General features: G+C 38.1%; 1 protein-coding gene across 15 annotated transcripts in view; it reads left to right on the forward strand.

Annotated features, from left to right (window-relative positions):
* Nucleotides 1-21043, forward strand: part of RBMS3 (RNA binding motif single stranded interacting protein 3) — a 1500462-nt gene that overhangs the window by 1424330 nt on the left and 55089 nt on the right. For all 15 annotated transcript variants that reach the window (XM_056800925.1, XM_056800928.1, XM_056800932.1 and 12 more), the window contains one exon: nt 4900-5010. In XM_056800925.1, coding sequence (XP_056656903.1) covers nt 4900-5010 — 111 coding nt within the window. The remainder of the gene's footprint in view (nt 1-4899; nt 5011-21043) is intronic.

Genomic DNA, 21043 nt, shown 5'->3' on the forward strand with positions numbered 1-21043 from the left:
TTTCTGGCCAACTAAGGATCAGAATGTTGCAAAAATGCTTTTTTAAAATTATTAATGGGGGGGGGGCAGTGGGTATAGTTAAGGGGAGGACTGATTCCTGGCAGCTTTCATAACACGAGGTTACACTTTCTGGTGCCCAAGTTAAGATGATGCTGCATCCTTCCCATAACAGTCACTTTGCACAATATTTACTTCTAGCTTAAAGAGGAAAGAAGCTTGAGAGGAAGACTAGTCACTGCACAAACTGCATGTTAAGGATGTTAACTGATTAAGAAATGGATCCCATTAAAATGGGAACCAAACTTGTGCTACAAAACCCTGATGTCTGAGTTCTCAAATTAGCATGGAAAAAGATTTGGCTGTTTAGAAATGTCAAACACTGAAAAATACCATTCTTCAATCTTCTTAATAATGATATTTTAGACTGGAGAAGGAGCAGAGTCCAGTATAAATAAGACTAGATTTGGAATTAGAAGACCTGGGTTTAAAATCCCGGCTCTGCCACTCACTATCTTTGTCACCTCTCTGAATCCCCTAGTTTCCTTAGCTATAAAATGAAAGGGTTGGACTAGATGATGCCTGAGATTCTTGCAGGCCTCTAAATATGAGGACCTGTCCTACCATCTTTGGCACAGTGCATTTGATTTCTTTTTTCTCATATTCCTCAAATCTGGGTCTAGACAATTAATATTTCTTTGTAATCCTCATTCTCTTTGTAGAGGTGATAGAATGATGAGGGTGGGCTATTGATGTACCATTAAAAGCCATAGGATGCTTTTGTAAAACCATTTTTTTCTTTCTTTTTAAATCTTTTATTAAAGGGATGACTGGCTAAGTAGAAGGGGAAGAAATACATTAGATAGTAAAGGTGATGTCAACACAAAAGATATCAATAAATATCACACCTTTAATATTCTGTCTTCTAAATACCTACTTCTTCATTCAATCATAGAGTTATAGAACTAGAAGAAACCTCAGAGACCCTCTATTGCAACCCTATCTATCCAAGGTTAAGTGACTTGTCCAAGTCTAGGACTCTATCCTGGAAGTCATGGTACCTCTATACCTCTGTCAGCAAGTATTTATTAGCTCTTACTTTACTCAGGCACTGGGGCTATAAAGATAACTGTTGAGCAATTCCTATTTATTGTATGCAGAAGCTGTTAAAGAAAAGGTGGAATGGAAAAGATGACTTTAAAATAAATTAATTCAACATAAATAAATTCAAAGTGAAAATGTAACTCAAATCATCTCCAATTATCAATGTAAAGAACAAGCTCTCAAAGATAATGGGCATATTCTTTCTCTCAATGATTTTCTTTTTATTGTATATCTGGATGTTTAGTCCTGCTTCTCCTATCTGACCACACTCCCTCAGTCTCCTTTGCTAGATTTCCATACAGGTTGAAATTCCTAAACATGGATTCCAAGGCTCTATCTTCTTTCTCCTCTATGTTATTTTACTTGATCCCATTAGCTCACTTGGATTTCCATTATTTCTCTGTAGCTGATTTTTCCTGTCTCTACTCAGCACAAACTTTGCTTCTAACAATCTCTTATGTCCAACTGATTATTAGACATCTCAAACCTCCTCTTCTGCAGACAACTCAAACTCAAACATACAAAATAGGATATCATTCTTATTTTCCCCAAACTCTCCTCTCTTCCTAATTTCCTCTTTATTATAAAGACCATCACCATGCTCCTGATCACCCAGATTCAATGTCATCCTAAACTCTCCTTCAGTCTCCACATCTCATCAGTTTCCAAGTCCTGTTGATTGTACCTTCTTAATATATCTCAGAACCATCTCTATCCTCTCCTCTGATACTGCCACCATTTGGACAGTGTAAAAATTAAATTAGTATTTAGTAATAAAATATTATATTTTATGAGATTTATTAAGGATTATTAGAAATCAAGGAATAAAGAAGATACAAAATAAAAACCACATGGCCATGGCTGATTAGCCAATTCAGAATCCCCACACTTAGTTTACCACTAACTTCCTACATCATTGCAATGGCAGAGAAGAGAGCATGGTAGGCATTACTGCCAGGTAAATATCAACTGTGATCTCACCTATGTGGAGAATCAGGTGAGATTATAAGGAATTCTGGGAAATACCAAAGACTTCTGGGGATTGAAATATGGGTTCAAAATCTCCATTTATACAAGGGTAGACTCTTATTCCCTCTTGACTGGACTATTGCAATAGTCTTCTGATTGCTTTCTCCGCCTCAATTCTCTCCACACTCCAGTTTATCAACTAGCAATCTGGTCTTCCTAAAGCATCATCTTTGAAGGGTCTAAGAGAAGGGATTTCTTCCCTATTAGGAGCAATCAAGGTTACATTTTGAACCTAGACCAGAGATACTTGAAAGGTGTCGATAGATGTAATTCTAGCTCAATACCCTTCCTAGCTTGTGAAAGACATATAGCCCAGTCTTGGTCCTGGGCCCAGGCTGGGCCCAGGCTGCCTAATGTTTGCCCCAACTAGATCACCAGAAGTAACAAGACAGCTATCTTCCTATTTTCCTTCAATATGGGCCAGATTCAAGATCTTTTCCTTCCATGCCACCTGAGTGAAATGTCCTGTTTACACATCTACTAATTAAATATATGCATACATACATGTCCATATATGTATTATATGTAGTATGTATGTTATGTATGTGTTGTATATAGAGTAAATATGTTATGTATATATTATTAGTGATAGATATATAATATGTCCTGCTAAAAAGTTTTATGAGAAAGCACTTAAGGAACTTCACTTGGATTATTTTATTTACATAAATGTATATATGTATACATGCAATACACGTATGTGTATTTATGTCTTTGTACATACATGTGACTTTGTGGGAGATACCGAGAGATGGGGATGAAAAGAAAGCAAGAGGAGGAGGAAGGGAAAGAGACAGAGGAAAAAGGAAGGATATAGAAAGGAAAAGGAAGAGAGTAAAAAGAGAGGAGAGAAACAGAGATCAAGACATTAGAGAGACCAAGAGAATTTGTACCCCTTTTTTCAAAATAAAGAAAAGACATAGTGGGAAGCTAATTCTGTGTCAGCCAAAGGAGGGGGTTTGGTATGGAAAACATAGAGGCGAACCCACAGTCTTAAGCAAAAGCTTTTCAGGAGACATTTGCTTATGGTAATTGTTTTGTGTTTTGAGACTGCCACCCACATTCATCTGTCCTGGCTTATTCACTGCCAAATTGCTTATTGTGCTGTGATAATAGGCCCATATTCTTTTATGGAGAAAGAGGAGTAAAGTAAGCAGGGGGAAAATGTTATTTATGTGTATGACCATTTAGTAAGAAGTAAACACATAAATTATACTATTACTTAGAAATTATGAACTTATGCACCAGTTTCTTCACCTGAGAAATGTATCACTTGATCTACATGATCTCTAGCATCCTTTTCTAGTATATCAATTTATGAATGTATACATCTTTCACTTTCACGAAAGACCTTTCCTCCATCAGTCAAGCAATAACTATTTATTAAACTGAGGAACTGGTGATCTGGATTGAGGGGAAGTAGGTAAAGACAAGCTGTACATATTGAATTATATAAAACAGATAAGAGATTATTCAGAGAGAAAGCTAATAAATGAGGAATGGGGGGAATATATATATATATATATATATACATATATATATATATATATATATATATATATAGAGAGAGAGAGAGAGAGAGAGAGAGCAAGTGGTGCTTGAGTTGAACCTTAAAGGGAACCCTAGGTTCTAAATAGTAGAGTTGAGGATGGATTGCATTCTAAACATAAGGAATGTAGACCAGTGAAAAATATTTCCAAGGTGTAAATATTTCAGGGATAGACCAGGGGACAGATTGGATGTCTATTGTCTGAGGAGCAGCCTAGCCGAGCTCATTACCAGAAGGGCAGCTCTGAGCTGATGAATTTTTCCATCACAGCTATCAACAACAACAACAAAAATCATCCAAGAAAGTTTGCACTTTGCATCAGTGGGGTAGGGACCCTCACTGAAGAAATCACAGTTCTTTATAGTCAGTAATTGACAGATGATTCCCTCAATCCTGGAATGTTTATTGAGTACCTCCCAAATGAGTGGTAGGTAGCCTGGGGAATTATCTAAAAGGCATGTGCTAGGAATTGAGTATCCAAAGCACTTGAATGAGGGTAAATTGACTTCCTGTAACATTTGTCTCATCCAAGCATTGAACAGCATCAAATACAGTTCCATCTTTTTGTCTGCTCAAGTCAAAGGCATGGGAAAAGTGTGATGAATGTGAGGGAGTGGCCAATAGACAACAGGAGCTCCACTGCCCAATTCTGTTATATTTGCTTTTAACTTATGTCCTTGAGCAAAGAAATCTCCTGATCTATGTTAGCCTTCTTTGTTCAATGGGAGCTGGCACTATGACTGTCAACAGCTAGTCAAGTTTAATCATGGGGAAAATGTCATAATTCAAGACCCTCATTTGATAGCAGGAAAGCTGAGATAATTGCCATTGGAGTTCAAGTTTCTAAGATGTTGAAGGTTTTAAATGTCTAGGAAGCCTGTAGGGAAAACATACAGTGTCTATGGGTCAGTCTATTTCACATAGAGTTGGGAAAATGTAAATGGCAGACATTTTTCAACATATAGTTACACACTCACTATGGACAAATCATGGGCATTATTTTGTCAGAAGCAATGAAGTCAATGATGATATATAATTAGAACAGGCACAAAATGGCCTCATTAGAAGTAGAAATAACAGATGCCTTTATTTATCTTGTCTGTAGGATGTATACATATTTGACATGACAGGCTTTTAGAGGATATTGTTTGTATTTGAGAAACACAATTTCTCCCTGTTATTGGAGCATATTTTGAGATAGCAATGATGTGTGTTTGTAGGGTGCTGTGATAACACCAACAATGGACCACACTATGTCAATGCAGCCAGCAAGCATGATGGGCCCCCTGACGCAACAGATGAACCATCTTTCCTTGGGCACGACAGGAACGGTAAGTTCTTACCCTGCATTCTATGATAGCTCTCATATTTTCTCCTGATAATGTATAGACTGGTAACATTAATTCAACTCATTCTGTACATTTACTGAAGCACCTCTTAGGATTCCAATATGGCTTCACCAAATTCTTGATATGATTCCACATGGTTGCCTCTCTGGTATGTAATATATGAATTCACACTGAAAATAAGGTGAACATTCACCTTCATTTATGTTCATTTCATCTATCAAGTTTCTATTGCTAAAAGGAAAACATGTACTCTTTAGAAAGGAGGCATCCTTCATCTTGTAATGTGCTCAGCTCTCTCCTTTTAGCCTTTGTCTGAGTTTCATGCCCTAGCCCTTTTCAAACTACAGTCACTAAATGATTTTCTTTTATTCACACATGAAGAATTTAGACTTTGACAGGTGTATAGTGCAGTTTCCATTGGATTTAAAAGTTTAATTCGTAGGGTCAGCTGGGTAGCTCAATGGATTGAGAGCCAGGCCTAGAGATGGGAGATCCTAGGTTAAAATCTGGCCTCAGATACAGTATGGATTCCAAGATGGAAGGTAAGGGTTTTCATTTAAAAAAAAAAAGTTTAATTCATTTTTCTAAAAAGTGATTGAGCATCAGGATATTTGAATTCTTTGACTCTGTTCTTGGCCATAGAGAACTGGGGATATTGGAAAAAAAGGGAACATGATGTAGCTGATGTTTGCTTATGAAGTAAAAGGGATATTTTTCTGCCAGTAGGATTTTTCCTGGTTAAAAAAGAAAAGTAGTAAAATACTCTCCTATTTCAGTTTCAATTTTATCATATTTCTTGAGTTATAAATGACCCCATGAGCAAACACTTTAGTGAGATAAGGCTTACACTACATGGTTCCACGTCTGGTACATGATAAACACTTAATGACTTCTGATTGATTTGACTTCCATTTTTTAATCTTCTCTAGAAAAGATTTCCCCCTTCCCTCTCATCTCTAGAAAGGAAGGGAAGAATCTAATTAATTCCTATAAGTACTTTTTGGTATTCCAGTGCCTCACCATGGAGGTATACATATGAGATGACTTCCAACAGTGATAAAAAATCCATCCAGGCCTTCTCATCCTTGGTTATTTTCACCTATTTCCTTCCGTAATTCATAGGATCATAGATCTGAAGTTGGAAGGGATCTTAGAGGTCATATAGTCCAAATTCCTTATTTTAAAGAAGAGGAAACTAAGACCCAGGAAATTTAAGTGACCTTGTCCAAGATCAGACAAGTAGTAAGTAGTAATTCCGGGGTTCAGATTGAAGTCTTCTGACCCTAAATCAATATTTCCACTGGATCCAACTGCCTTTTCCATAGAGAACCTGTTCACTGGTCTTTCTCTAGGTCTTTTGATTGTGGGAGAATAGTTATGTAGCACTCACGTTGTCCATCCTTTGTCATCTCCATGTGATGCTACTCCTCATTAATTTCCTTAATGAGATCATCAAGGCCAAGAGACAACATAGTGAATTGTTTGCATACAAGTCAGAAAGACCTGGATCTGAGTCCTATTTTTGATGTACACTAGTTATATGGGCAAAAAAATAAACTGTATAGGGCCCCAGACAGAATGCTCAAATTGTAAGGAACATATAAGTTGCCAAGCAATATCAGTCATGGGAGTCTCCACATCAGACAATTCCTCATTTACAGATAAAACCATAAGTTCAAACTTATATATATAATCAGTTCTCATATCAAGTCATCAAAGGTAATATGTTGCAGCCTACATATACCCTTTTGCAATTTTGATTATTGAAAGATTGTGTATTCCATGATTCACAGTCATATCAATAAATCAGCATTCATTTATTCAGAACTTTTTATATTCTGGATATTATTACAATCATTTGATGTTCTTGGCTCTCAATTTCCTTATCTGCAAAATTAGGGATTTATACTAAAACCCCCTGAAAATGCATTACAGCTTAACTTTCTCCTAGACAACAGAGACTATACCTTTCCCCTTTGTTTCCCCAATATTTAGCATGGTACATGTACTTAGGTACTTAATAAATTCTTGATGATGACTTCTACACATAAGTCAAAGAGAGGGAGCATTATTGGCAATGTTAAATATCTTTGAATTGCTATTGTCACTGAAGGCGAGGAGGATTAAGGATCTGGGGCAGAAGGATTATGGGTCAGCTTGCTCAAGACATGGAAACTGGCCTAGGCAAATGCATGAAGGCAGAAAAGAGCTAGTAAGAGAGAGAGATCGCATTTGACTGGAGTACAGAGCCCACAAAAGGTTGAGAACATAAGTTGAAGCCAGGTTATAGGGACTCTTCAAGATAGCCTAAGAGGTTTGCACTGAATCTTTTAATGGAGATGGAACTGGCAAGAATTAACAACTGATTGGACAATAGATAGATACAGAGGGTGGGAATGAGACAGTGGTATGAGTCAAAAGGGACTTAGATTTCAAATCTAAATGAACAGGAGAATAGTAATGTTGTAAAGAGAAATATGGATATTGAGAGAAGCATGGCAGGATTTGGCAGGAATGAGGAATAATTAGTTCATTTGGGGGCAAGTTGAGACTGGTATCAGCAGGACATTCAAGCAAAACCAGGACTAGGGAAAAAGTCTAGAGAGGTTTGGATTTGGCATGATAGATTTGGGAGTTGTCCACATAGATGTGATAATTGAAACCACAGGAGTGAATAAGTATATTCAGGGGGAACAATGGAAAAAAAAGAAGAGAGCTAAAAACTGTTTTAGGGAGAGAGTGAAGAAAGGGAAAATCATGAAAGCGTTATCAGAGACTCAAAGTGAATTGGGGAAACTTCAGTAGCATGGAAGCTAAGGGAAGAAAGTGAATCCAGTTTGGGAAGAAGTAGGAGGTGGCAATCTACAATGTAAAATCTTCCAGAAATGTCAAGGATGTGATCTAAGGAGAAGCTATTGAACTTGCAAATAGGAAGCACTGATAATAACAAGAAAGGTAGTTAGTTTTCAGAAACTGTTAGGGATAGAAGTCAGATTACAAAGAATTGGTGAGTGAATAGAAAGTGCAGGTGGCAGGAACAGATTACTTTTTTTTTTTTCAGAAAGGCTGTCAGTATAAGAGAGAACATAATAGTTTAAGGGGGTGATAAAGTCAGGAGATGGGGGGTGGGCATGGATTGCAGAGGGAGATTGAACATGTTTGAAGCCAAAGTGGAAAAACCTAGCAGAAAAGGAAAGATAAAAGATAGGGATGATGAGTGTAGCCATTTTTCAGGGAAGACAATACTGGATGGGATCAGAAGTGCAAGGGCATTGGTTATCCTTAGAAAAGAAAAAGGCCACATCATCCTCTGAGATCAGAGGGAGGTTGGAAAGATAAAAGGCACATAGAGATTCTGAGGTATAAAGAGGCAGAAGCAAGGGAGTTCCATGTCATCTTCAAAGTAGATTTAGTAAAGCAAGAGACAAGATAATCTGTGTGGAGAGATGGCAACAAAAATTGATGTGGAATGACTGCTATTGTGAATGCAAGACAAAATCAATAAGAAAGAGGAATAAAATACTTGCTTCAAGGCAGTAAAAACATCAAGTTAGATGGCAACATTTCTAGTGAATTTAGTCAATAGAATTTCTTGATTTCCTTCAACAGTTCCAGATCTTTCAGGAATAGGAGTAGACAAGACTGATGGTGATTGCTATTCAAGACTGAAGAGTAGCATGTTAGAAACATAGGATCATACCGGCCTAAAGAAATAAGAGAATATTACTGAAAAGTTTTATGAAAGCAGGAAATAGGGTTTCATCTCCATTTGGTGTTCTTCCTCTAGGGCAGAGAACAAAACCATGTTACCTTAGGAAATCAAGGAATCAAAATTTGTTTATGAAATACTTACTCCATTATATGCCAGCCACCGTATTAGGTGGAGGATACAAAGACAAGCAAGCAAGATAATCACTAACTTCAAGGAACATAATAAATGTTTGATGAATGAATGAAAATATGGGAGATGGAAGCTGTTCATAAAGAGTGGCATCCAAATAGGTCAGAGCAAGAAATAGGAACTGAGGAAGAATCAAGTGGATAGTGGAAGGCCAAAAAGGAAAGTATTTTGTGCCTAGGGTAGTAGAAAAATGAGCAGAGCAAGATTATGAAAGATAAATTATAGAGACTTAAAACAGCATAAAACTTGACTAGATAGAAACCAACCTGTACTGTATTACAGGTATGGAAACCAAAGCCCAGGGAAGGTAAACAAGTTGCCCAAGTCAGTTAAATAGCCAAGTCTGAGTTATTTTTTGATCTGTATTTTTATCAACTGTGTGTCATTGAGCAAATAACTAAATTTCTCCATACCTTGTCAGCTTCATTAATAAAATGGAAATAATCTAGGCAAGGACCAGAACATATGGCATCTTTAGGCTATTCCTAGATTTAAGATATATTAAGCCCTGAACCTCAAGTAAGGAAGACATCTTTCTGAGTTCAAAGTTGACCTCAGATACTTACAAGCTGTGTGACCCTGGACAAGTCAATTAATCCTGTTGACCTCAGTTTCCTCATCTATAAAATGAGTTAGAGTAGAAAATGACAAACCTCTCCAGTATCTTTGCCAAGAAAATCCCAAATGAAGTCACAAAGAGTGGGACAGAAATGAAATGAGTGAACAACAGATCATTGGGCAAGTCACTAAAACTTGTATCTTGTCTTTTTCATTAATAACATGGAAATTATACCTAATTGCAACAGGTAACATCTTTAGGTTCTTCTTAGACCTAGGATCAGGGATTTAGAAGCTATATGCAATGCTGTACAATTAGGTTAAGGTAGCAATCAGGAACAGACATAAAGAAGAGAAAGCAGAGGAGAAAAGATAGGAATCATAATTAGCATATTCATTGTTTAAATGTAGGACACTCAAGAGGTTTTTCAGATAAGTGTCTCAGTCTTGTTTTAAGTAGGTTAACTGTTTTCCTGATTTATGGGCATGACTTCCTTAGCCAGGATTTTCTGCCCCACCCACCCTCCAAGATAGCTAGTCAGGAAGGTGGCTCATTCCACTGCACCCTTCTTAAGTATTCAGACTCCAATCCAAGGGCTCTTTCAGAAACACCATAGTGTGTGCCTTGCAAGTATCATAGGGTATCAGAAAAATAGAATAGGAATCACAGGATCTGGGTTCAAATCCTGACTCTGCCATTTATTCTCTGTGTGACATTTCAATAACTTCATGACTCCTATCTCAGTTTTCCTATTTGTAAAATGATGGGATAACAGATTTCTAATTACACAGTCAGAAACAATATATAGGAGGCTCCACTCAATAGCAAACCAAACACATCTCCTCTATGATGTCCACCCATCATTAATCATGGCTTATTCTTTGGGACACCATTTGTGATTTTCTTGGCAAAGAGATTGGAGTGGTTTGCCATTTTCTTCTCTAATACACTTTACTGATGAGGTAACTAAGGCAAATAGGTAAAGTGACTTGCCCAGGGTCACACAACTAGTAAGAGTCTGAAACCAAATTTGAACTCAAGAAGATGAGTTTTCCTAACTCCAGGCCCAGAACTCTATCCTCTATACCACAGGTCTTTGCTTGAAGACCTCTTTCCAAAGGCTGACTATGACAGACAATTATTTAGATATTATGTTAGCTCAACTTACATTTATGTGGAAAAGATTGAGCCAAATATAAGTGGTAGAAAACATGTGTGACCTTTGATTATGCTTAATAGGCAAGTAACAGATGACAATGATGATTAAATAATAAAATGAATTAAAAATTTTAAATGCATCACAAGAAATAGAGCAAATGTTCTTAGGCAATAAAATATGACAATTTTTCATTGCTTGCCTAATGAGTTTATAGGAAGCTGTCAATAAGAATTGCACTGGATCAAAAGGAGTATATCACAGGCTCATATATTTAGACCTAGAGAGGACCTTAGAGATTGTCTAATCCTGTGTTGACAAACCTATGGCACACATGCTGGAGGGGGCTTCTTCCTACTCCATCTCCATGAGCACCTGAGGACGTTTCTCACACGATCTGCCTCTTTGCCCAGTAACCAAATGGTTGTGCTTCCTATTTCTCCTGTCTGGGCTAAGGTGAGGGGACTCACATGTGGTATGAGGGTTTGCAGTTTAGGTACTCAGTCTCTAAAAGATTTGCCATCATTGGTAGTCTACTTTAGGCAATGGGGGTCAAGTGACTTGCCCCAAGTCAGATAGCTAGAAAGTGTCTGAATCCAGATTTGAACCCAGGACCTCCCATCTCTGGGCCTATGTTGAGCATCTCTAAATGTAAGTCATTGATTATTGTTTAACTCTATTTTCAAATTCTAGTCTAAGAATTTTATTTTTAGGTAATACTTGCCTGTCATCCTACAAGACTGGTACATTTTTGGGGGGCTGTGGGGGGTAGCTAGGTAGTTCAGTGGATTGAGAGCCAGGTCTAGTGATGGGAGGTCCTGGGTTCAAATCTGGTCTCAGACACTTCCCAGCTGTGTGACCCTAGGCAAGTCACTTAACCCCCATTGCCTAGCCCTTACCACTCTTCTTCCTTGGAACCAATATACAATATTGAATCCATGACAGAAGGTAGGGTTTAAAAAATAAAAAAAGACTGGTACTATTCGCAAATTCAACTTCTCAGTATACTACCATCTTTCAGAATATTTTGCAAATTAGAAGATTTTTTCTATTTGTTCTTATTTTTATAATGGCATTAATCAGTCAATCAACAAACATTTATTAAGTGCCTACTCAGTACTAGGCTCTGGGGATATTGCCTACAATAACATGTGAATAAAGCTATACCAGAGCTGCATAATCTTATGAATAAATCATTCTATCCTTTGGTTGGAGAACATGTGTGAACACTGACTACTGTAACACTTTTTTGTTAGAGGAAGAGGGTGGATTTCAGTGGTAGTCTTTGCAAACTTACCTCTTATAAGGTGACAGGGGAGGGGAGGATATTCTCCATCCACAGTCCTATAATCTTGCTCCAGGGGTTCAGTGGGATGGGGCAAGGACAGGAGGCATCCATCTCCAGTCCTGAATTGATAAAATTCACCCTCCCTCCTACCCAACCACAATCTACACAGTCCCATGGGAACCTTTGTCCTCCAGAGCAGAAACAACTTCAAAACCAAAAAATGGGGGAGTGATTTCCTTTTTCTCAATAGCCAAGCTGCCTCACCTTGTTTTCTAATGGAAAAATCTACATGCCGTGTAAGAAACCAATTTCACTTAACGGGCATATCTATTTCATCCTGGGCCTCTGTTGACCTTGCAGATTTGTCTAGCTTTACCTTCTTGATTTTATGTCAACAAGATCCCCTCAATGGAATTAAAGACCTGTTATATTTAATTTCTTAGCCTTTCTTTGTAAGCTTCTGCAAAGGCCACCTGAGAGCCAGGATGTCACTAGACCCTCCAAATGGCTTGACAATCTTGTTTTACAAGCCTCTTATCTACTTTTCCATTTGTTCAGTCTGCAGTCGCCAATGGTTTACAATGTCACCAGAACCCAGCCCTTCATGCCAGGGATTTCTTATCAACAGTTCTATTTGAATGTCCTAAGCCCCTGGTGCTTTGTGACATCACGAGATTCCCATAATGTAACAATGGCCCCAATACAAAGATGATCTTGTCTTTTACTCTCTTTGTTTGACACCTGCTCTCTTGTGGTCTCCAAGCCCAACTTTCTCCCATTACTCATTTGCAGTTCTGATATCATCAGGTAGCAATGTTGACTCTCTTATTTTGCTTATCGATTATCTTTTTTCTTCCCCCAAGTATCTTTCCTCTGGAAATGGACAGGTAGTGTAAAGAATATAATGAGCAACAAAGGAAAGCGAAATGAAAGCGGGATTTGGGGACCAGCATCAGAAACTCTAATCATCTTCACCAACTCACAGTGGTAGACCCTGTAAAGGTTTACAAAGGGCTTGTGTATTCCCTTAACTCTTTATCCAAGAAAAATGCAATCCATAGTGATCAATAAGACTGAAATAAGGCTGAAAATGTCAATCAGGAGTGGCAGCAGAGAGACCTGAGCTAATTCTGATTTGGGAAGATAATGCTCTCAAGCAGACATTTAGTGAAAAAGTAGACAGACAGACACACAGACAGACACACACACACACACACACAAACCTAGGAGACTCTGGGAAAATGTATTCTTTGCAACCAACAAATACTGCAGCTCTATTTAAAATTAACTATTTTTATTAAGAGCACTCCAGGGTGATTGTTTGAAGTGGCCCATTGTGTGATTGCAATTAATAGAAGAAGCTGGGAATTAGTACCACTCCCTATAATTACCCTTTAGAGACCTTTGAAAATAATCTTGCTTATAGAGGGCATAGGCTGTTTCCACCTCACTGGATTTTAAGTGTCCATTGAGAGAAAGACAGCAATGGAAAGATTCACCTTTCCTATCCCCAATTTTTTGGAGGGGGCTGGGAATTTCCATTCACTGTATTTGTAGCTTTCATGGCTCCTCTTCTTTTTTCTCTCAGGGGTTGATTTTTCAGCTTTTCAAAAGAAAGTGGTGGACATTTTCTTTCCTAAGATAAAGAGATGTAATTGAAACACTGGTGGAAGTCTAAAGGCAGCCTTAGAATTAGGAAAAAAAATTCTACCCCTGACCCAGATAGTCATTGTGACCCTGGACAAGTCACTTAATCTTTCTAGGATTAATCAGTTGCAGAGAAAATGGTAATGAGTTTTGAATGTGGAAGGTGTTCTTTTCTCTATGGTAAAGAAGTCAGAAGTATTTTCATTGTTTTTTTTCTAGACATGATACAATGAGAGAGATGAAGAAAAGCTTATGCTTTCCCAAAATTCCATTTACTCCTTTGTTCTTGAGCCTTGACCCCACCAAACAAATCTCTGTGGGGACCCAAATGGAGAGCCACATTTCTTACTGGTTCCACAAAGAAAACAAAAACTGAGAGCCATGAACTGAAAGCTAGAAGTGGACCGAGAGGTCAAAAAATCACCCTCATTTTACAGATGAGAAAACGAAATATGGAAGAAACCAAGCGTCACAATTAGTGTGTACATTAGAGGGATTCAAAAACATTGTTCTATCCACTGTACCCCAAAACGATAGAGATTTTTCTGACAAAGACTACCCTGAATAGAAGATTACTCAGCCAAGAAATATGGAAGAAAGTCTGGCTGATGAGTGAAATTCATAGTGCTAATTGGGCATTTGTTAATCGTCTTCTAAGCTCCATGAATTCTACTATGGGGAGAGTGAACAAGTGTTTACCAGGTGCTGACCATGTTTCGATTACTCGTAAACACCGGGGATATAAAGACAAAAGTGAGGCAGTCTCTGCCTTCAATAAGCTTACAATCTACTGGTAAGATAGATACTTCCAGAGAAATAAATAAAATTACATACATATATAGGCATAAACACATATACATATAAATGAAATACATAAAAGGGATGTCTATATTATACAGACATACATTGTATCTTCTCTGACTCGGGGCAGAAGATTGGACCATCTGATTATTTTCCATTTAGATGACAAAATCTCTAGGTTTTTTCCCCTCTTATCACATCACATTCTTTCTCATAACAATATCTGACATTAATATAATACTTTACAGTTTGCAAAGAATTTCATTTGCATCATTTTATTTGAGCTTCAGAGGGACCCTATGAGGGATAGGTAGGAAGTGCCAAAATGTACAGAATACAAAGCCAGGAGTCAAGATCTAAGTTCAAATCCAGTGGCAGACACTTACTGTCTATGTGACCCTGGGCAAGTCATTTAACCTCTGTTTGCCTCACCTTCTCTTCTGTAAAATGAGTATAATAATAACACATACCTCTAAAGGTTTTTGTGGGGATTAAATAATTTCAAAATTGTGGAGTGCTTAGCATAGTGCCTGGTACATAGGAAGTACTATATAAATGTTAGTTATTATGATTGTGTTTATTATAAGCATTATCATATTACTGTCTTCATTTTATGGATGAAGAAAGTAAAACTCAGGTTATACTATGGAAAGATAAGTAAATAAGTATTTATATTGAATCTACCATCTGCAATGAATTTGGAATCTCAGAATCTCATCTCTGCTACTAGTTATATGATTCTGACTAGATCATTTAACTTCCCTGGGCCTCAGTTTCCTCATCTATAAAATATGAGAATTGGACCTCTAAGGTTCCTTCTACCTCCATATCTACTATCATATGACTTTCTGAAAGCCTTACACAAGGAAGGAAGGAAGGAAGGAAGGAAGGAAGGAAGGAAGGAAGGAAGGAAGGAAGGAAGGAAGGAAGGAAGGAAGAAGGAAGGAAGGAAGGAAGGAAGGAAGGAAGGAAGGAAGGAAGGAAGGAAGGAAGGAAGGAAGGAAGGAAGGAAGGAAGGAAGGAAGGAAGGAAGGAAGGAAGGAAGGAAGGAAGGAAGGAAAGAAAAAAATCTAGGAGGGAGGGAAAGAGGGAAGGAAGAATGGAAAAGAAAGAACAAATGGAAATGAAAGTGAGGAAGAGAGGCAAGCTGCCAGTTTTATAACTGTATGATGGAAGTTTGTATGGCTTGGGAAAATGATTGATAGATTTTTTGAGATTCATGATTTTATGAGAGTGGGAATTTTTTTATTGAAATGTAAGGAGCAAAATCTTTAGGGATAAAATATAGGCTCTTTGGCATTGAGTGTTGAGTTTTTTTTTTCCTTTTTATCCCCAAAGTTAAAAATGTTCCTTGCACATAGTAGGTTTTTAGTAAATATTTGTTGATTAAGTAATTGATGAGCCATATCTATAAATATGGACATTTTTAAAAGTATATGATATTTATAAATCACTAGAAAAGAGTATATAAGAAAGAAATTTGAAATTTCCTTCTGAATTGCTTTCATCTTACTTTTTGAAATTCAATTTGGTACCAAAGAGAAACCAAAAAAAATTTTTCATCTTATTTTATCTTGGTTAAAATTAGTAGTGGCAGTCTGGTGAAGATATTTGAGCTCTTTGATCCCTTCATGTGCCTTATGGCAAGAGCACAAACCCCAAACAGTACCTTAGAGAAACAAACAGTACACCAAACCCCAAAATAGGACTTATACAAGACTTGTGGGCAGCTAAGTCTGGCAAGCAGGTTGTGGTTTCTGAGTAGAGAACATCAAACTTATGTCCACCCTATTGACTTGACCTTACAACTCAAGGGTGATTTTTCTTATTACCCTTATGGGCTGAAGGTTCCTATACTTCTGGGAAAATATCAGACTTGGGCTTTGGGGGAAATCTTTAGTCCATAGTGAGGCATGCCAGGAAGGAACTTGAAGCTCCTTACAGCTGTCAGTCTTCTCCTGAATCCTCTTGGATGGTGCCATCCATTAAAGTAGCATTTATCTTTCACCCTAATTGCCTTCCTCATATCTTCAAGTATGTGTCTCCCTCAGGTCATTCCTGGATAAAAGGCTTGTTTAACATAGCCTTCTCAGCAGCATCTAGCACCTATACATGGTTAAATGTCAATGGATATCTTACTGCATTTGCAATCATGAAAGGTATAAAGTGAAAGCTCTCCTTCCAGGATCGCTCTGGAGGCAATGCTCTAAAAAGAATGTCAAATCACTCAAAGCAAAAAATTTGCTTTCATCAACAGCCCATTGCAATGTTAGGAGCTATATATCCCCAAAACCTTAGAGACAAATTGGAGGCTCAATGGACCTGGAGTCAGGAAGATCCAAGTTCAAATCCTGTCTCAGACACTTACTAGCTGTGGCACCCTGAAGAAATCATTTCATCTCTCTCTGCCTCAGTTTTCTCATCTACAAAATGAGGATAAGATTATTGTGAGGATAAAACGAACCTTTAAGGCTTACATCAATGCTAGTTATCACTCTTATGCAAGGCACCTCCCTGGCCTAGATTTTTAAGCTAAGAATTTTGTACTTCATGAGGTAGGCATCAATGAACTGCAGAAAGTTTTTGAGGAAGTAAGATAGAATCATTCCACCACAACTGCGCTAGAGTTCAATATGTTATAAATTTTAAGAGAGGACAGCAAGGCAGCCTAATGAATAGAGCATCAGACTTGGAGTCAGAGAGACTCATCTTCCTGAGCTTAAATTGGGCCTCATATACTTACTAGCTGTGTGACCCTGACCAAGTCACAAAGCACTCCCATGCTTTGCCAAGACAATCCCAAGTAGAATAAAAAAGAATTAGATGTGACTGAACAGTGATTATAAGAGGCAGAAGTAAGGGATGGGGGTACATTTCAGTTGTTGAAGACCATTTGTGCAAAGTTACAGAGATGGGAAATGAAGAACACAGGGAGATATAGAGTTCTGGAGAAACTATAGTTTGGTTTGAATATAACCAAAACAAAATATGATGGAAAGATTTGAACTAATCATCAGAAAGAACTTCCCTGAACATAAGAAATGTAGAGTATGAAAAGAGTGATTAAGAGGAATTAATTTTCCCTTCTGAAAAAATTGAAGAAAAATTGGTAGGAAATAATTTTTTGAAATGCACTGAGTTTATTAGATGGTTTCTCCATGTTCTGTAGATCCCTCTGAGTCCATGATTAATGATATTGCTCTCAAGTATCCCTTGAGTTGCCCATTCTCCAGTCCCTCAGATTTCTGGTTGGTGCTTCAGCTGCATCACCCTATGCATCCTCTGTCAGTATGAACTAGAGCATTAAACATCTGTGCCTGGGGCATGTTCCACACTCAGTCGTCTGGGACCTCAATGTTTCAGCTGCTTTCATCTATGTGCTCTTGTGTTTCAAAAAAAAAAAAAAGACAAGGGGGATGGGTGAGAGGAGGGAGGAAGAGTGAAGCTGTAGTCACCTTTCCCATTTATGGCTGGATTTAATGAGGTGCAAATGAAATTGAGAAGTCCTTCAGAGCTCTTTTTTTTCTTAATCTGAATCTCCTTGGATAAAGCTTCCTCAGAGGGGAGAGAGAAGCTTTAAGGTAGGAAGATAGAGAAAGGATAGAAGTTTTTGATACCATGAGGGGGATGACAGAGTCGAAGTAGAGATATGAGGTGGCAGGAATGAGTCTTTATTAATTACCAATGAGCCACAGCCAAGCTCTGATCAAAGGACCCTTCCGAAGGCTTTTACCAGTCCAGAGATCCAGATTCAATACCACACAGGTCAGAGAGATGATAGAGAAAGATTAATGTGAGGACAGGCATCAGTGCAAGCTGGAAGGGAGCAAGAGCAGAAGAGAGTGAGGCGGAGCTGGCTGAGGCCTATTTAATCTCTTTGATATGCAAATATACAAGTACACAGGAATGGTCATCATTGTTTAATGACAAGGTATGGGTGTGGTTTCTCTTAACCAGGTGAGCACAAAGAAACCTGTGTTCCCCCCTAACCTGGAGGAAGCTGGGGTCAAGGGTCAGAGGCTTTCCCAGCCACGTGCAATACTGAACATGCTCAAGATTGAGCATGCTCTCTTCTAAGACAATCTGTACATACCAACTGTTCCCCTTGCCCATAGCTAGGGGTGGACTGCTACATCGAGTCTGGTTTATAAGAGAGACTATCTGGAAAAGTTTCCTCATTCACTTTTGTCAAAATCACACCAGGACACAGCCTCATTTGAAGGCAAGAGGTTGCTGGCCTTACCCAGGAGACTGATAGCTTTACAGGAGGTGGGAAGGGAGGGTTGGGTAAATTGTATCAACAAAGGAGAAAGAAGAGATCAAAATATCCATTCCTGTCTTTGTTTATAGTTCAGAATTTAAACCAGATTGATCAAAACCGAAATCAACAAAGAGATTTGAGCAACCCTGCCAAGGACATTAGACAAGTATTTAGAATGAACTGCCTTCGTCCATACTTTCTGCCCAAGTCAAATGAATAATTATCATTTACAATTATAAATGATGATAATAATGACTCTGATTCACAAGTTACAATGAGGTCTACTGCCATAAGTATGAGCCATAAGGACAAGTTTAAAAGAAAGCATTTCTGGAATAAGTTTTGGAACTATCCCAAAGTTCTGTCCCAGTGCAGTTTGAGGGAAGGCTCCTTGGAATCATTTTGACTCCAAGTCATTAGCTATTGGTCTAAGGGATTCTACCCTTCCTTAGGTGCTTACTTCATATTACTGAGATAGAAATCCAGTTTTGGTGCAAATCTGAGAAGATCCTCAGGCTGAAGTTACATTTGCCCTCTGTTTTAAAAGGAGACTTGCATGGCAAAATAATTTCATTTGTGGGGAATATTTAAGCTAAGTGAGAAGAGGGATTTCTTTTCTTTTTTTTTTTTTTGGCCTTTATATTCTGAGCACTTAGCACAGTCCCTGGAACATAGTAGGCACTTAGTAAATAATAATTAACTTACCTAGCACCTACTGAAAAGGCATAAAAATATTCTAACATCTCATAAGCATTTTTTTGCATAAAGGTGGTGAGATAATCGTGAGAGAATCAATGTAGTTCAATAGAGATGGTTCTGAACTTGGAGGCACAGGATCTGAGTTCAAATCCTACTACTACATTTGTGACATTGGTGTAAGAGAGAAAGTCAGATGCAGCAAGGAAAAGAGTAACCCAAGCAGGGGAAGGGCAAGGAAGATGGAGGATTCCAGGAAAGAACATAGAAGAGCTGAGGAGAAATTGCCAGATCATCTCACTTCTCTTTGGGAAATCTCCTGGAGTGGCTGGTCTGAGAGAAACCTCTGAGACAGAAGACCTTTCTGAGCACTGATCATCTCTCAGTGAACCCAAACCCCTTGGATCCAGCTGGATAAAGGAGTGGATGGGACTTTGTTAGAAAGTCATTCACCTAAAGAAGAATTCTCTACATTCCCTAAAATTTGTCCTATAAACTTCAAGCCACAATTAGGGTAGATAGAAATAAGGACAGATCTCACAACTGACCAAGGAGGGTCAGTAGATAGCCTGAATGCTCAGGATTTGGGGAGGGGGTCAGTTGTTAGCTCAGAGGGATTTCCTATTCCCACTCCCCTTACCCAACAACTCCACTCTCTCAGTTTTGTGTGTCCCTTAAAATAAAAGAGTTATTCCTCTTAGATCAAGTCTGCCTGCCTCATAACAACAAGGAAGGGAAGTGAAGCTTGGGTAGAGAACTTTACCTTTCTCCTCAAGGGGAAAGAGTCAGCTTCAGTCTTTAACCTCTATACTCAACCCAGTCTCTAAGAAACATATTCTGTCCTTCTAAAAGACAACATGTGCTGTCTTCCCTAGGGGAAGAGAGGGGAAGACCAACTCTCCCCTCTCTCCATCTCTTTGACTGTTTCATACCTCTCTCTCTCTCTCTCTCTAGTCCCCAAAGTAAATGTAGGTGACCCCATTCTGGTCATTTATTACATTGGGTAAGACATTCTCTGTTTTTGTTTCTTCATATTTAAACCTGAACTTGATAATAATCCTTTGCAGATCTATGATTTTCTACCAATGCTTTAAGTCTTCTAACTTCTCTGGACTTCATTTTCCTCATCTGAAATATGCAGAGATTGAACCAGATGACCTCTGAAGTCTCTAGTAATATGTTCTTGTGGCAAAAGTAAAACAAAGGCTCCAAGCCAAAAAGAAATAGGTTTATTGAGAGAGGGCCAGTCCCATAATAAAGCCAGACTGTGGTCAAGACCAAACACCTTGAGCCTTGGGAGTGACCTCCTTTTATACCAAAATGATACAAAAATTGACAGGTTCTTAGATGAAAAGAATGAAAAAGTTATACAAAATATCAAACCAAAATGTAAAAACTGAAACATTCCCCAAACAAATAATAATCTTATAATAGCTGAACCAAAAATAGCAACCAATCAGAAGAAAAAGGAGTCTGTCACATCTGACTAAGCAAGATATAATTCTGCTCTGGGGTGCAAATTTAAAGAAGATCACCACAAGTAATCAAGGGTGGTAACTAATGTGTATTATAGGGACTATTCTAGGGATAAGGATGCTTAGAAAAGTCCCTACTCTCAACTTTTGCTATCATGGCTTAACTTTATTAAAATTACATCTTGATTGCATCAAGAACACCTGCTAGGATGCTAGAACAAGTTTAAAGTT

The sequence above is a fragment of the Monodelphis domestica genome, chromosome 5 (genome assembly GCF_027887165.1).
Source record: "Monodelphis domestica isolate mMonDom1 chromosome 5, mMonDom1.pri, whole genome shotgun sequence".
In the NCBI taxonomy this organism is placed as follows: domain Eukaryota; kingdom Metazoa; phylum Chordata; class Mammalia; order Didelphimorphia; family Didelphidae; genus Monodelphis; species Monodelphis domestica.